The sequence below is a fragment of the Oryzias melastigma genome, linkage group LG3, assembly GCF_002922805.2.
Source record: "Oryzias melastigma strain HK-1 linkage group LG3, ASM292280v2, whole genome shotgun sequence".
Classification (NCBI taxonomy): Eukaryota; Metazoa; Chordata; class Actinopteri; order Beloniformes; family Adrianichthyidae; genus Oryzias; species Oryzias melastigma.
This window is the reverse complement of record NC_050514.1, coordinates 18,724,520-18,742,649: the sequence shown is the minus strand read 5'-3', so window position 1 is coordinate 18,742,649 and position 18,130 is coordinate 18,724,520. Positions and strand designations below refer to the sequence as shown.

The following is an 18,130-nucleotide window of genomic DNA, read 5'->3' as shown; positions in this document are numbered from 1 at the left end:
CTAAATTGCTTGGCACTTTTTAAAAAAATAAACAATAGTTTATGAATTTCCTTAAAAACAAAGCAACAAAAAGTGCTTTGTTTGCCTCTAAACAATCCAGACTAGTCTACCTCCTCAAATATTTGCCTTTTTATTCTGTTTTGCAGAAAACAAAGTGGTAGTAAAACACAGAAACCCTCAACAAATGCTTATGCGAGGCAAATATTGGGTATCAGCTCCACCTTTTAGCCACTCCTGCCTGATAAGAAGTCCTCCACCTGCCCCGGCAAAAGGACTCGCCCTGTAAATGTTGTTCTCTCGGGGCATTGGGAGCAGAGAGGCAGGTGAAATGTTGCCTGACAGGTCTGATGGGAGGGCAGGGAGACGAAGTCGGTGAGATAGAGGCAGCGACTGACAGCTCTATCAGTCAGAGAGACTCATAGTGAGGGCAGAATTGAGACAGCAGAGTGTCAGGCTGAGTTACACCTGGTCACCTCACTGACATAGAGGGAGGGGCCGTTTAGAACCACTGTGGACTTTACCATCAAGACCGTCTGGGCCGGCAGAGGGGGAATTTCCCCTCCATCTCCTCGTCTGCAGCCTGGGGGCCAGATGCTTGTTCTGAGAGCCTGAGCAGAACTCAGGAAGACGAGCGAGAGGAAGGGTGGGAGGAGGGCTGAAAAGGGAAAGGAAGAGAAGCAAAGGGGACAGAAGGGGAGCAATGCTTTCCTACGGTTCAAGACCAACTGTTTCCACCACTACCACCACCACAGAGGACTCTTTGGAGGTTTTAAGAGAGGTAAGAAGTCCCAGAAAAGGTTAAGACGACTGAACTCTCCCTCTTCCACCTTCTGTTCTGTCATTCCCCCTCCACAACAGTGTTTCCTTCACCCCCTCTGTTTGTCCTCTACTGCTTTCAACTCTGTCGCCGCTTCCCTCTTCCAGTCAGAGAGTTTTCCTCCGTCCCTGCAGTACTTTGTAACGTTTCTGCTGGAGTCCTGACTGACTGCTGGCCGTGGGATGTGTGGATTCTTTTTCTCTTGCACAGGCGTGTAATGAGAGCCGAATGTGAAGGAGGCAATACTGTCATGTTTATTTGAACAGCTCTCTGACAAACAGGTCTTTGTTCTTGTGCTGCTTTTTAATTTATTCCCACATACAATAACACAATGCTGAGCCTGTCTGCATGCTTTGTTTTTTATCCAAAATTCCTTTCCACTTTACCTTTTATTATGTGTTTTTTAGCTTTACACACAGCTAAAACTTTACATTTTTAGCTTTTATTTAAAGTTCAGTTTCCTTTAAATATAATCTCCAGTGACATGGAGCTTTAGAAACAACATTTTTTGTGAGTGTCTTAACTTTGTTTTGCAGAGGAGGATCAGACGGCTCAGGTTGACTCTGCATGCGGGAGAAAATGGACACAAGGAGGGAAAAACTGCAGACACAGTGAGTCCAAATTCTCTTTTGGTGAAATTCCACATTTTTCCACGCTGAGCCCTGCCCTCAAGTCAGGATTGGCTTCATAGAAAAGAGAGCAGCTGAACCGTAAAACAGATCTCCGGACTCGGCTTAAATGAAATGATTACCTGAAGTAATAACGTGAGAGTTTTAGAAGAGGGATTGTAAAAACTGTTGAGATTTATGTGTCTTTTATCAGCTGGCTAAGTTCCACAATCATGACAGCCGTGCATGTGATAGTGCACCCACAGCTGCTTCACGTTAACTTCAAAGCTCATCTCTGCTGCGTGGACGTCTGCTTCTTGTGAAGGACAACCTTCAAAGATGAGGCGTTAATGATCTAACACAGTTCATAAAATCAGCCGTGGGGAGCTGATAATGGCCGTGTGAGTTTATGAAGCCCTGCGGCCTGAGTGAGTGTTTGCTGTAGGTGGTTCTGTCCCGGCTTTTGTTTGTGCTCCAACTTTGACAGGGAAAGTGTGAGAACTGTGAGGAGGAAAAACTCACCTCTCAGGAGATCTCGATCTCATTTGCTGAGCAAAAGAGGAATTCAGGGTTTTGGTTGAACTTTGACCAAAGAGAGCTGCGTTCGTTTCAATCCCACAATCTGCACTGATAGCGCACAGGAGGAGCCTGTTTGGCGTTTTCCTCTGGAGGAGGGCGTGGCCACGGTTATTAGAAAGAATGACATTAAAGAGGGGGGAATTAAGCTCTGTGATGGTCAGCACTTCCTGTCTATCAGCATTAGTTCCCTGAGCAAAAGGAAGTATACTACCTAATCACTTCTCCAGACTAAATTGGAACATTTTGAATTTACAGTATGTAGATAGAACACCTCAAGCTTCACTTTCAGTATAGACCAAGTTTACTTGTAGGACACTTGATTTGACTACTTTTGCTGATGGATTGACTGAACACCATTAAATCTTTGAAAAAAAACTGTATAATGTTACTGTAAACTATATTAAAAACTATGAAAAGTGCTTTAAGAACTCAAAAAAACTATTGAGCAAAGATCATAAATTTGACCAAAAAATATTTTTTTTATTTCAACTCAAAGATCGCAAATATAACCTAAATAAGCCAAAAAAAGAGACTCAAAAATATGGTGACCTGTCTCAGATTTTGAAGTACTGGCCTTTGCAAACTCAATTTACTTTTTTTAAAAATATAAATGGTATTTCTTAGAGTTGATTTTATTTATTTTATTTTAGTAGATTTACAAAAAAAGTTATTTTACTCAGCTACCTTAGGCTGCAATATATTATTATGTTACACACCAAAGGAACCTGCTCCAAAAAGATTTTAAAAAATTGATTTTTTTATGTAGGTTATTCAAAATTTGATGTAATTATTTAGAAATCCTTCACACAGTATTTTATTATTTTTTTATTTTTTTGTCTTTTATTTTTCTTAATGGAATGAACTCAATCAAATCAAATAATATAATTGAAAATTTTGGTACTGAATTGGATTATAACACTTGTGATTAGTTTGAGTTTTTTGTGTGGTTTCATCATTTTATTGCACTTTTTTGCTTACCATCTTGAGAATGCTGTTATTCATACGTCTAAAGTTCTATTTAAGGTTACTACAAGTACATTTGGTCTATACTCAAAGTGAGGCAGTAAACTTAAAGTTTTCTTGTATGTACATTTAAAATGTTCCATTTTAGTATACTTTCTACAGCACAAGTACATAGTCTTTAGTATACTTTTTATACTCATTTTATTCTAGTATGTTTGATACAATAAACTCCAAGTTTATACATTTTTGCTTATGTGAATTCACCAAACTGAAATGAAAAGAACAAAACACAATGAACAAGAAATATTCAAACTGTTTGTTGGCACTTGAGTAGTTTTTACGCTGGTTAATTTAATCATCTTGGTTGAATAATTAATCAGATTGCTTCTTTCTCCTTCTATTGTTTTGAAGTAACTCTACCTTCATGTCAGAGCAAATCTACCTCCTTCTGAAATTAAGAGATTAACAAACTGAAACAGCTGTTCAGTAATGCCTGATTCCCAACCCAACTGTCCCTACAGTCGGTGGACACGACTGTTTGTGGGTGAAAAATTGGAAAAACTGCACAGGGCATGCAGGTGGCCCACACAAAACTCAGAGACTTTATAGACCACTCAGTGAGCCCATAAGCCAAACATGTTCATGCTCATTTTTTTTGTGATTTCTGTGAGTGACAGGTCGTAAAAACACTTGAACAACATGTGATGATAAGTAAAGGTGGAGTAGGTAAGACGCAGGCGTGTTGTACAGATTTTTCATTTTTTTTCCCTGTTGAACGCTCCTTGTGTTCAGCCTGGTTGTTAAAAATGAAGAAATTAGAATATCAGAGATAAATATGTGTGGAAATCCTTACACATACTTACGTATCACCTGTACACCCGGTGTATATGCTCGGTAAGTGCACACTTTCCTAATGACCAGAGTGTTGTGCAAGGGCACAGTATGACAGCATCCGCCGTACGTCATAAGTGCGTGCAACTTACATTATCTTTACAAATACTTCACATACACTTACCACACATGGAACCATACATTATCACAATGTTCCTCAAGGTACCACAGGATCCTCAAGGAAACTGCAAATTGTTTACAACCCTCCACAGTTCAATTAACCTTAAGCCCTGCAGCATCGTACAGATCAACCTCTGTACCAGTTCATGTGACTCAGGCATTACCTGAAGTCTGCTGTGGTAATGACTTCAGGCAAAATACAAATAGACAACAAGCTAATTACCACAACCTGGGGCCCGTTCCAAGAAGCGGGTTCAACAAATTTAGAGTTCCTCTGGATTAATCAGCCTCCTCTCTACATGATCCTCTATGAATGAACGTGTCATGTTGGTTTCTGAGTGGTGAAAACGTGACGTCTCTAACGTGAATGTTCTCTAAATGTTCATGAGGAACTCATATTTGAACATCTTTCACTTTAAAAAGGGGCGGAGACCGCAGAGAACTCTAAGTTTCCTGAAGAAAACCTGCTACCGACCAGGTTTCGTTCACAGTCTCAGTTGCCATAGTGATTGATTCTAAATTCAACTTAACCCGCTTCTTGGAACGGGCTTGGTTTTGCCCACTTTCCTGGGTTTGAGTTATCTCTCTTTCTGGAACCGAAAACTCTGAGTTTTACTGAATTTAGAGTTCACGAACTCAGAGTTCCAACAAAACCTGCTTCTTGGAACGGGCCCCTGGACACATCAAAACAATAATAAACACAAACAAAACCAGAGTTAAAATGAAACAGAGCTTAAATTCCAGATCATCCGGGGAATCCACCTTCAAATAAAGGTTTTCTACCCATTATTTCCACTACGTTGAAGGATAATGTACTTTGACACTTTAAATTCAGCAGCCAACTGTACATGCTTGTTGTTGGACTCAGTGATGAAGCTGCACTATATGTGGAGAAGCTTAAAAGTGTAAAGAACGTTTGAACAACAGGTTGGGTTTGTGCTGGAACCTCCGTGTTGGTTATCCATCAGAAAGGCCTAGAGTAAAGATAAATAAACCTTGAATGCTTCAAATGCAGATTTTCTGATGTAGTCTGAAGGGAGGGCGTCTGATTCTCTGAGATAAACAATACTATGAAGTTAATCAAGGAGGAAGGAAGTGACTCAGATGTCCCTTGTTGAAGATATCCATGTTTTAGGAGGAACACTAGTGGAAGCTGTTCACTATAAAATTAGATTGGGCGTGTGGTGCAACCTGACACGTCATGGATACCATCCAGCCGGAGACTTTGGCCCACATTAATTGTGCGACACATAAGACAGGCGGACGGTGAGAGGCTGAAGAGCTGCTTCTGAGAAATGCTGGTTTTAGTTAACAAGGAGGTTGAAGGTTTGTTCAGAGTCAACAAGGAAGCTTCTATCAAATGAGCTCTCAGCTTTGGTTGATGATTTCAAAACATGTTTTTAGATTTTAGTTTTTTCTCTCGAATAAAAAAACAGAGACCGTATTGGACTGATTGGGGAGTCTGTGTGGTACGATGGAAGCCGGGTAAACATGTCCGCCTGTGTGGTCGACACTGTTAAGTTCAAAGATGATGAGCGGCATGTGATACACAAAGATTCATCCTCACATCCCCGCCTGTCAGCAGGCCTTCACTATGCCTCCACTGCTTGTCATTTGTTGATGAAGTTGTGCAGAAATGTGAAGCTCTGCTCTTTCCATGAAACAACACTGGAGTCTTTGTTCTGGCGCCTCTTCACTCTTATCTCTGTGCGATGGAGAGACTGACGCCTCCTTCTCTGAACAGTTTCTACATCAGTTTCTGTGTTTTTCAGAGAATTCTGATAAAGAGAAACCTCTGCAAGGTTGCAAAATATATGATATGAATGATAAACAGTGACCTAATTTTAGTGAAAAATACCTGATAAAAGTCTTTTGTGCTGATTTAATTGGAGCACTTTGACGTCTGTAAGGTTTGTCCAAAAAGTAATAGGAAAAAGTCAAACTCTGTAATTCATATTTATTTAGTTTACTTGACTTGTGACTTTGGTAAAACAGACTTTATTCCTAAACTTAAATTCCAGTAAATGCAGCGACAAACATTCTTGAAGTGGAGCCAGGCATACCATGATGAGAACACAAAGCGTGTATTTATCTCATCATCACTTGATGAAACCAATGACGATGTACTGAAACAGCTTTAAAACCTAGTAAAATGAATACAATAAGATTGAAGCAAACATGACGCCTTTCCACTGAACTGGATGTTAAATACATTCTGAACAATATAAAACCATAACCTTTTAATTCCCATAAAAAGGTACAAATAAATTCTAGCTGTCAGACATGAAAATTACAACCTGAGCACACAAAAACAGGTTGAAGAGTTTCGTCAGTTTTGCTTGAAGGAGTACCTCACGTTTAGAAATTTTCCATGGAAGCAGAAAATCTATGAATTGGAGGCTGCAGTGAAACAGCTGCTGGAAAACAACCAGATGGTCTATGACACAATGACCACCACTTTAACTTATGAGCTGACAATTAGTCATTTATGGTTTTAAAAAAAAATCACTGTGTGTCAAGTTTAGATCAATTCTGTGTCAATAACTGAACCTCAGGTAAAATAAACCAATCAATTTGTGGAGGTGTCACAAAAACATGGTCAAATGTCAGGAAAAAAAAATAATCGCAACAAAAATTGACAGATTTTTAAAGGAATGAAAGGCACTTGAGAAAGGAATGCCAATCTTGTTTTTTTGTCTTTTGTTCCCAGAATGAGGCGGAGAAAAATGTCAGTGAGACGTGGAAGAAGAAGAACGGGCTGATTCACAGAGAGAGGCCTGCCGGGAGGGAGTCACCTCAGCAGGTAGAACCGCTCCGTGAGACGTCTGTTGCTCCTGGCCAAGACACAAAATCCCAAACAGCTTCTGAAAGCTCCTGTAGGGAAAGAAACAAATACAAGTTACTATTGATGGAAACTTGAGACATTCATATCTTTCCCTGAAAGAATTTTTATACTTAAAAAAGAAATCATCTCTGGTTTCATCCTTATAAGTTTCTCCTCCTGTCAAATCTGTTTTTGTTCTGGTGTCTCAGCTTTAGAACTCTTTTGTGTAACCTGAACTTTTTTTTAGATACGATATAACAGCACTTAGCTGCTCAATACAGCAGAAATGGATCTGTGTTAAATAACAGTCCAAAAATCCCATATTTTTAACATACAGATGGATCATTGAACATTCAGACTGGAGCCACACAGCAGTGACGATGCACCGATATTATCATGGCCTTTAAATAATTTAGAAATGCTCAAACTCTTGGTTGCAGTGGTCTCTTGATGTTCTGTCATTTCATTGTTAAAGTGGCTGCGCAGGTGAACATCTGTTTTCATTGGCTGATACTTAACAATATGCAGGACGGGCAGGAGCTCAAGTGTTGGGTTGCAGAAACGTGACACCATCTCTGAATGCAGTTTTTCACTGTTACCAGCCTCTTGTATTCAGTGGTCAGCAGGAGCAGTGCTGCAAACACCTGTTCAAGTGCACATAACTGTGGAGGCCTGTGCATCACAAACACACATTTAAAGGGTCACAGTGTCAAAAAAAGGTGCTCCGTTTGTGCCAGACTCAGCAGAACTGGCTACAGAAACCTGACCTGTGCGATCCTGTCTCCCTCAGCACCTCGGAGACGCAACCAATGGGGTGTCGAGGTCCCCTCTGCATCATGGGCCCAAAGTGTACGGTGTGGTGCAGAGGACCAGCGCAGACAGCCAGCCGGAGGTGACGGCGCAAGTGTGGCCGGTCAGTCACCTTCATGATGAGATGAGATACATCAGAGAGGTGAGTGGAAACAAACACAAAAATCTCGTACCTCTGACCTCATGCAGATAAAATAAATTTAGGTTTCTGTGTTGATAACATCTGCTGTTTCGGTTTCTGTGCACAGGTGAGAGATTCTCTGGAGAAGGTGAGGGAGAGGATGTACGGCCAGTTTGGAGGAATGCAGCAATCAATTGAGAAGCTGTCACAAGAACTCAGGGTAATGAATGAGCATGTGACCAGATTCTCAGTAGCGCGTCATCAAACTAGAACCTAAATAAACACAAAAATGTATGAATTTGTAGGTTTCCAATTCACTAAAAAGAAATCTGGAGTCAGAGGTCAAGACCCGGAGAACAGCGATGGACAGTTTCGATCAGATGAACAGCTCCCTTATTTCTGCAAACATTGACTTACAGGTTAATAAACTAAAAAAAAATTAGCATGAAAAATTGTAGTAAAAAATAAATAAAAAAATATACTTTCTTAATTTTTTTGTTGCAGAAATCACTCTTAGAGAACTGCCAGAACAGAGTGGATATGAGGCAGGAGGTGAAGAATCTACGAAGCACCTTTGAAAAAACACAAGAAAAGCTAATGCACAAAGAGCAGGAGCTGGCTGCAGCGCATGCCGAAAACCAGATGTTGAAGCTTCAGGTAATCACCAACGCACTCTACAGATTTACAGCAATTTATATGCAAACTGACTGATCTTTCTCGGATTTTCATAACTGTCACAACTAATATGAAATATTCAGTTTCAATACATCCTGTGAAACTCTAGTATCACGTGTGTGACACACCATGCCAATTACTGAGATCATCCTCTTAAGTTTCTGTTCCTGCAGAAAGTCTTCATAAAAGTACCAAACTTCCTTCCAGCTTCCCTGTTTGAGAGATCTTTGTCACAGATGAGAAACATTAGATGAAGCAATGTTTTTTTCAGGTTTGGGGGCATACCTGACAGCAAGGCAGTAATACTGCCACTTTCAATGGCACAACAGGAATCTTGAATTTGACGTTTTGTGTGTCTTCCAGGTGGAGGCCTCACGAGAGGCTGGTGCTCAGTCTCTGCGGGATCTTTCAGCAAAGCTGCAGAAGGAATATGAAGAAAAGCTGCATGAAGAGCAGCAGAAGCACAGGGAGGAGATCGAAAAGCTGCAGGTCTGCATTTCTGCACTCTTACTCATACCACATGTTGCATTGTTTGATGGCGTGGAGCACAATGTTTGCGTCACAACAGAACTGATGCAGAACATTCACTTGAAACCCTTAAAGAGATTTAATTTTCAAAGAACCCATTATAAGGACTTAATGGTGAATTGTTCTAAACATAGCTCTAAGTTTAAACCAAAACTAAAGTCGTCGATGTTCCCATGTTTGTTTGCAACACAGGCCAGATTGGATGAGTACATCAAACGACTGGAGGAAGTTGAAAGAAATCTGAAGATTGCAGAACAAAGAGTTGCTGAGAAAGACCAGAGGATCATGGAAGTAGATCGACTTCTTGACTGCATGGGGAAAGTAAGCCCTGATTTATATCAAATTATATACTATACTCTATACTAGTTCAAATCCCTTCTGGGGTCTTTCTGTGAGGAGTATTCTAGTACAAATATTTGCTAAAACAAAGCAGAAGATTTTTAAAGACATGAAATGACTCAACCAGAGCAATAAAATGAAGTCAGCCTACATCAGTAAAGAGTGATGAACGGACAAACCTGAATGCTGTCAGAGTTTAGTTAAAGCAAATGCTGATTTATGTTTTGCAGGAGAAGAGTCATCTTCAGTGTAAACTGCAGGAATGTGAGCAGCGTCTGCGCTTGATCGAGATGAATGACACCACGGATGCTTTTGCAGCAAAAAGGTAAGCCTAACTTCTTTTGAAAAAAACGACAGTATTAGTATTAAAAAAAATCATGTGAGGATCAGTCGACCTCTGACCTCTGTGGTGATCCGTAGGTCCAAGGAGCTGCGGGATGAAGCGATGGGTCTGCGCGAGAGAATCAAGCACTTGAATGACATGGTGTTCTGCCAGCAGAAGAAAATCAAAGCCCTGATTGAGGAGGTGAGGAGGAGGGGGAACCAGGAGTGTGTGTGTGATGGAGTGCTGTCATCTAAAAGGAATGCAGGATACTCCTGCCTACGTCACTTGAACTTTTTTGCAGTCATGAACACAAAAGTTTAGAATGAATTTAAAAATTCACCTTGAGTTTGTCAAACTTCATGTTTGTATGTTTGTCCAGGTTCAATCCTTACGAACTCAAGTCGCTCAGAAGGACATGTTCATCTCAGAGCTTCTGGACAGAATTGCAATAGTGGAGTGTGAGGTAAGACTCACCTTCAAACAAAATGTGGTGTGAGCTTTCTTCTGCATGCTCAAAATGATTAATTGAGGATATTCTGGACTTTTGGCGACGTGTCTGTGGTTTTTTTCCCTTTAACCATCCACTTTTTAAGGGGATTTTCCATGTAAAGTGACTGTGGTCCTTTGCATGAAGATGGCCTGACACAACCTCTTTCCTTCTTTTTTTAGAATAATGAGTTAGAAGACAAGCTGAAGTATTTTATGTCCATACAGAATAAGCCACAAGAAGTGGCGGAAAATAGAGACTGTGATGAGCCCCCCAGGTAGGAAGCAACATTTTTGATTTTTTTTTGATTGTTTGGACATTTCTCACCCTGATGTCTATGCGTCTGCAGACATGCAGCACACAGGCATGAGGTTAACTCTGTTCAGTTTCCACCTGCCCGTCTTCCTCCCATGCAACTCCCACCACTTCCTGAGCCTGTATCTCCAGTCGAAGCTCCATCACCAACTCCACTTTCACCACACTCTCAGCCTCCATCACCCATCAGCTCTCCATCACCTGCTGAAAAAGCTGTGCAACCCTCCTCTCCATCACCTCCATCCTCTCCCATCAAACATTCATCCCCTTATTCTACCATGCACTTCCAGTCCCGCTCACTCAGGCCTTTTAACCCTCCGCCCAGCAGGTTGGAGTCCAGTTTACTGAGGTGTACTCCTGCTCAATACAGACACTTCCTGCAGTCCTACCAGTCTGCTCCAGATGTTCCCAGACCGGACGAGAGAGCTGTCCCGACGGGAAGAGACGAGGTCGACGCACCGCCGAGCAGAGATGTGTCCACTTTGCCCCCGAACCCCTCTCAAAGAGCAGGAGTTTACACACCATTCATGAAGCTCATGGAGATGACTGCAAATTTAAACATAGAATAAACTCACAGCCACACGTGATACTACTCTCACTTTTACAGGAAAAAGACACTTTACAGAAATATAAATACACGTCATGTAGAAATTAAGTTCAGTTTTGCTTTTATCAGCATACTCGGTTTAAAAAACAGTTAAGTCTATTTCAACTTTGCCCTGTTAAGTTAATAAAAGATATCTTATCTGTTTATAAGTCCATTTGTTAATTATGTTGTTTAATATTTTACTACAAATTACAAAATACTTAGCTAACCTTTTAAGACAGTTCCTGTTGCACTCTGCTGACCTGTCCTGTCTAGAAAAACGCCAAAACCGATTGGAGGTACATGACTCTAAAGCGTAGCAGGTTCTTCCAGCCCTGACTCTGAAAATGTAACTGCTGTGAACGTCGAGGGTGCTCTCAGTCATCATCTGCTTCTGTTGAGTAAATCTGAAATGTTTGTTACTTTGAAGTTTAAAAATATCGATTTTATTTTTTCTATTCTGTTCAGACAAAACCTCTCATATGTTTGCACATAACTTTGATTAAAAATGCAAACACATTTTTTCTCAAAATGTAAATCAAATATTTGTGAAGAACTATTTCTCTGCGTGTAACCCCACTTACAGAGCAGAATGAGATATTATTGCTGCATAAGCTTTAAGCTATAAATACAATTGTGTATTTTTATATAATTTTGTATTTTTGCTGAACCTAACAAATGAGTCTTTTATGTTGTTATAAAATCTGACAAATTATTGTACAAAAGTATTTATTAACATGGTTTTAACGTGTTTCCTTAAAGTGTTTTATCTATAAACCCTTAATCTTTAATGGAAATCCAGGTATCTTGTCATTTTTAAAAGATGTTTCTTCTGCAATGGTTATAAAACTCAGTGTTTCAAAAAGTTTTCATGATGCTTTTTGTTTTTATTGATTGTACATCACAAATTTAGACCACAGGATTTTAACATATGTTTGTCCATATGCTGAGGAGGGAAGTCACAAATCTAGAAATATTTTGGCTCCTAAATTTAAATTCTTCATACAAACTAAATTAGAGACTCTGGAGCTACTATAACAGAAACACTGATTGAATTAATCATTTTACATGATTTGATTTCTACATTTTCATTCAAAACAGAATTTGTCAGCAAACCTGTTTTCTTATCACTAGAGGTTTAAAATGAAGAAAAGGTGGAATTTTGTGAGAGGATTAAAACCCTAGAAATTGGCTTTAAGGAAAATGTATTTGATTAACTTTGATGCTGTGTTTTATTAGTCTATTTTAAAAATAAGCCCTCCTTTTCCTGCTATAAAAAGATGCATTTATTGATGGACAAAGTTTAAATTACATAATTAAAAACATGTTTTATGAACAACTGCACAATTATATATATTAATAAATAATTAATCCTCTTTAATGATTCAGTCAAGAGTGTTTTAGACACTTGGAGCAGCAATAAATCAGGAAGTGTACATGGAAACTCCACACTAAAACACAGTCAGAATGGGAGGTTTAAAGAGGGATTCAAAGTGAACAACACTAAAAACATGACGATTCTGCTATCCTTATGGAGTCCTTTTCTAAACACATGCAGAACTGATTAAAGGATGTTGCATTGTGTCAGAGACACAGCTGGAACTTGAAGTGAAGGTCATTATCTGCCGAGCTGAGTGGAAATGGTTTGACTCGCTGGAAACCTTCCAGAGGGGAAAGGCAGCTGTGGAAACAGGAGAATGCAACACTGGAAAACGTGACACAAACAACAATGACTAAACTGCAAAGAAAAAAACAGAAGCTTAAGATGGAAATAACAGCCTACAATACACAAAACAAAGGTTTATTTTTAACTATTTTAATTATTTTTGATTCAGGAAATTCTTGGCACTGTCTAATCTGTAAAAGAAATTTTAAAAAAGTCTACCGGATATTGAAGCTTAACAAAGAAAAAAAAATCGGATTTAGAAGTTAAAAAAGGCATTATTGTGTATGTTTGTTTGTTTGTTGGTGTATATATTTTATTTTTTTCTATTCTCTTATTACCATTCTAACTGCTGTTTAAAACTGTAATTAAACTATATCCCGACACATTGAAATCTGCTGTGCTGGGGTTTTCTGCGAGCCATTTAGAGAAAGAAGTTGTGACATCAAATAAGCACAAAGTGTTCAAGAATGCAAAAGGAGATTAGAAACTTAATTGCTCAGCTCAGGAACTCTCCCCTGTTTTTACAGAGAGAAGAAGTATGTTGATAACTGCTGACCTTGTATTCCTTTGATTTCTATTTGCGATCCCATACAATTCTTAATAGAAAGAGAAGGTCTGGCTGACATCCTCAGAGCTGCAGAGATGACTGAGCGTGTCGTGAGACCTGGAGACAGAAAAGGAAAGGAGGATAAAAAGGGTTGTTTGTTTTTCTTAGAGAGAATTGTTTAATGGTAAGAACAGGTACATGTCCAGCATTTTATTATAATTGTTTTTAAGCCTTCAGCTGTCAGGCTCATCTTTTGTAGCACCATCTCCCTACTTCAGTTCTGGAGGCAGACACCATCTTTATCTTCAAGTTAAGACTAAAAAGTCTTCCTTTGACCAAAGATAAAGTCCTCTTTGGCCTGGTGACCTTTGCCTTTAAGCAGGCCTCTATACATGTTGAAGTGGAGGGATTAGATGTTTTTATCCGAGTTCCTCACTGTGCACCTTTCCTATTTCTGCTTTTGTTGTTTTCTTTAATGAATGCATTTACACTTACAACTACAGTTACTACCGTGTTGTTGCCTGTCACTCTTCCTGTCCTCTATAACCCCAACCAATAACTGTTGCCCTCATTGAATCTGGTTCTGCTCCAGGTTTTTTCATTTAAAAACTTAAATATTCCCCCTACATTTACCTGTTTGCTCAAAACATACAACACATACTCTTTGATGTAATCTGGTGCTCACTTATTGGAAAAAAAATAGAGTTAGGAAATTTACCCCAAATGAAAATATCTTGATTAAATTGGATTGTAAAGCTACTGTAATTAATGTAGTTAGAGGGGAAAAAATATGTTATTTTGTACAGAGCAGTTTCTGTTCTGCTGTAGCATGCATGAAACATTCAGTGATGTGTGTTGGTATTGATCAAAGTAGTCTGAGTAGAAGATGAGTTCAATAAGATGAGTAAGGAAGACATCACATGTTTGGAATTTTCTCTATAACACATGTTCCAGCAAATTAATATAACTGGAGATTGTAAATACTTTGTTTATTGTTTATTGTTTTTCTTTGTGTTTGACTTTGAGAACATGTAGATTTTGAATTGGAGCTCTATGAGCACATTAAACTGAAATTACTTAATTCATCTTCTTTTTTCACTTTTGTGTCCACACCAAAATTTTGTCTTCCATAGGGAATTACGACATTTTTTTCTCATGTGTTGAGCATGTTAAAGCCAAAATTACTTTGAAACTTTACAATGAACCTGAAATCTCTAGCTTTTTTATTTTATTTTAATATTGTTGTTGTTGTTTTCGTTTTTTTTGCTTGTTTCTTTTATTTTAAAATCTTTATCCTAATTTTATTATTGTTTTTATTTTATGATTGTTATTATTTTCTCTCTCTGCTCATAACCATTGTGCATCTGCTGTTTGTACTTGTCTTTAATTGTGTTGTCCTTGAAATTCTTAATAAAGGCATTAAAAAAAAAAGTTGTTTTCGCTTTTGTCGATTTTGAAAAAGATTGGCCACCAGAGGGCAGCAAATCACATACTTTGCTCTAACCCCCCAACGAGCTGCAGTACAGTCATCTGTACAGTAGAGGGAGAAAGAGCGCCACTTCAAACGTTGAATTTCCGTAGACGAAGAAGAAAAAGGTCCCACTTTGAAATGTTGTCATGAGTGGAACTCAGAGATGGTTTCAGGAAAAGCTGATTGTTTCATTCTTAAATTATTTCAAGTGTTTTTTTGCTGTCGGATGGTTTTCAAGGGGAGATTTTAAACAAAAGTTCGTTGTGTGAATGGTTGTGGTCGGAAGTAGGTAGCTATCAGTGATGTCCTCGTCGTGGACGGAACCTCAGGGGAAGGTTGGAGACCTGAGAAGCCAGAGCACACAGAAACTCCAGGAGCTGCTGCTGAAACAGGAAAACATTCTCTCCAATAGGTACTTTAGCCTTTTGCTTTTATTTTATAATATTGTCTAAGCAGCTCATTTCTTTAGCGTATTAGCAAGTAGTGCGCTAATATGAATACAGTTGGAAACTAACCGTTAAAAACTGTTTTATATTGATTTTCACTGGAGTGGGTCTTTAAGGTTGCATTAATATAGCAAGGAATGTGTCAGAAATCATGTCAACTGATGGTTTTTGTGTATAAGTCACAGATTAACAGTTTTTTGCTTTTTATCAGTATAGAAAACCTCAAAGTTGTTGTTTTTAAACCAGCCAGTTGAGAAGCAGAGATCTGACTCAAATGTTTAAGAAGTTGTTTGCAATGATGATTGTTTGTTGTTTCTAGGAGGTTATTACAGAATCTTTCTGACAGAGGGAAAAAAGTTCAAGATTTTGCAGATAAACTGCGTTTCACCATTGAACAGCGCATTGAAGAGGAAAGGAGACGGGATCAAGATCAGCAAGGTGAAGGACAGGACTCACGAGAAATGGAAAACTCACCAGATAACACCATTCTTGAAAAGCGACAGGATACATCTGCTGCAGAACACTCTCTCAAGTCTGAAGAGACAAATGAAAGTGAGCTTTTGCAAGCCCTGGACAGGGTTCAGTTATCCAAGTTCAAAGAACAATTGAACACCAGAGAGACAACCAATTACTTTATCCCAAAGACAACACAGAAGAAGCCTCACTATGTTACTGTCCTGGATAAAGGACAGTCCTCTTCACATGCTGTTGAGCAAAGATTTAAAACAAATCAGTAAGTTATTTCAATTCTTTAAAAACTTTTCTCTGTAGTTATACTTGTCTATATTATATTATTAAATATCGTTTCTAGTATATGCCATTTTGTATTCAAACACTTGCAGTCTTTGTAAATAACAATATTTCAACTTTTTGTTTTCAGGCTCCCCAACAGAAATTACGTTCCCCCCTCAGGATCCTCATCGACAGGCCAGCCCTTTGGAGATGCAGTGGCGCTCTCCGCTCAGGCCAGGAGGGAGCAGGACAGAAAACACCTTGATGATGTCACTGCAGCCAAGCTCCCTCCTCTTTGCCACAATCCCGCCCAGCTCCTGACTCTGGAAGAGTCGGCTGCTTTACTTGTAGAACACACCAAAAAACAGCAGGTTAGTGTGACTGAAACCTCTTACACACTTTTATATGACACAACATCCAGAAATTACTGATGTGTATCATTCTAGGTTTGTTGTTGACCATTCAGATGATTGAGAACAGTCCAAGAGATCCTGTTGTGGAAGCTTTCACATATATGCAGCACTGATGGGGATATAAGTGTCATCAAGTGCCATTCTCAGCATTCTATTTAGAACATTTATTTTTATTATTTATTTAAATCTCAAACAAAAATGTTTATATCTGCCATAAATATATCTATATTAAGTGAAAATGTTAAAAGCTGAAGTGAGAACTTTATGGGCCAGGAACACTCTGTCTTTTAAAGTGCATGACATGCACATGTTCCGCTGAAGGTTAAAAGAAGACATGAAATTGAAGTCCATCATTTATAACATTGCACTGCTTATTAATCTAAATTGTGACAAGAACATTGTTGCTGCTCAATGAGAATCTTGTGTGAGGGATTTTTAAATGCTAGCATTACCTATTTAATCTTAATTAGATAAATGAAGGAAGCTTTAAACTCATTTTGTTGTCATGCAGCTGCACAAAAGCACACATTGACAAATGTCATCCAGGTTTGAGTAGAAAAAACTTTTAAAAAACTAGAATAAATTAGTTGAACATTAAAAATAATTATAGTGTATTGTTTTTAGGTAATCGATTACTATCAAATGTTCTCTTTTGATGTTTGTTATTAAAAGTTGTAATTTCCCCTCTAGAGCTCTAGAGGGCAGTATCACACATTGTTTTTCATGCAGAGCAATACATGCAAAAGTCAACTTGTTGTAAAAGATTCCTGTTATTAGTCATATTTCAGTGTTTATTGTGAGTGCTGCTTCACTCACTTTTTCCTGTTGTTTCTTTTAATCTTGTGTTCGATTGCAGGAGTTGCAGGCTAAGGTGGCAGCACAGAGGCTATCCGAGAGACAACAAACCGCCATGGGGGTCTACACTCCTGATGGTGGTGCCATGAGGGCCTACAGAGAGGTGCATGATGGAGGAGCACAGCTTTCCTCAGAGGAGGACTGATCTCTGACTTTTATTTAGAGATGCCTCCATCTGGACCTTTCGTACCTCTTAGTATGCAGGAGATGTGGATAGACTGAGCTCAGGAAACCAAATGTTAGAGTAGGACAGTGTCTCATTTGGATCTGTTAAGCTCAGTTCTTCTCAATTTCTGCTTCAGCTGATTTTCTTTAAAATAAAAAAAATGCACTTAAAGTTGATTAACAAGTGGAACTGACTGTTTTGGGACATTGTGACTGTTTACAGCTGTACCAGCAGACGTAAGCTGAATAAAAAACATCAGACTTTGTGTAAGTTTGTGTTTATATGACAACATTACTGACTGACAACTACATCAAGCAACACTCACCAAACGCCATTTTACAAACACTTTTTTCATTTGTAAACATGAACTCAGTTGCACATGTTTGGCTGATTACAGTTACATTTTGGAGTAAAGGGGGTTCATACAGCACTGCTGTTTAAATCACCTTTAGGTTGCAATCAGTGAAAATCTTAATGCTGCTAATCTGCAGATTTTCTTTGATTTTTATCAGAGGAGGTGTTAAGTGAAATTTGAGTGAAAAAAGATAAAAATGAGAATATTGGAAGCTTCTGCTTTGAGGTGTGTGTAAGCTCAAAAAGGTTCCTAGTGGAATCCCAGATTAGTTCTTTTTTAGTCTGAAGTTACATTAATTTTTTTTCACTTTTTCCCATATTCTAGAGACCTTCCCTCGCCTGAAGATAGCTGGGATAGGTGTCAATTGAAGCCGTTGGTTTGCAGCTGCTCTCTCGTGCTTTAAGTCTAAAAAATAACTTCGCCTTGAATGGGCATTATTATGCATTGCAATGGACTGGTGGCCTATTAAGGGTGTAAGCTGCCTTCAACCA

The 18,130-nt window shown here is 38.8% G+C and overlaps 1 protein-coding gene across 1 annotated transcript; it reads left to right on the top strand.

The window, feature by feature from the left end:
• The first annotated feature begins 323 nt into the window (after positions 1-323).
• On the top strand, positions 324-17,554 carry polr2m (RNA polymerase II subunit M). The gene is made up of 18 exons (XM_036216935.1): positions 324-778; positions 1,354-1,428; positions 6,689-6,781; positions 7,593-7,754; positions 7,861-7,953; positions 8,039-8,152; positions 8,238-8,390; positions 8,772-8,897; positions 9,129-9,257; positions 9,506-9,600; positions 9,696-9,801; positions 9,980-10,063; positions 10,270-10,364; positions 10,437-10,965; positions 14,966-15,084; positions 15,438-15,851; positions 15,999-16,221; positions 17,120-17,554. Exons 1-18 carry the CDS (start codon positions 701-703, stop codon positions 17,261-17,263), a joined length of 2,832 nt encoding a protein of 943 aa, XP_036072828.1. The 5' UTR covers positions 324-700; the 3' UTR covers positions 17,264-17,554.
• The last annotated feature ends 576 nt before the right edge of the window (positions 17,555-18,130 follow it).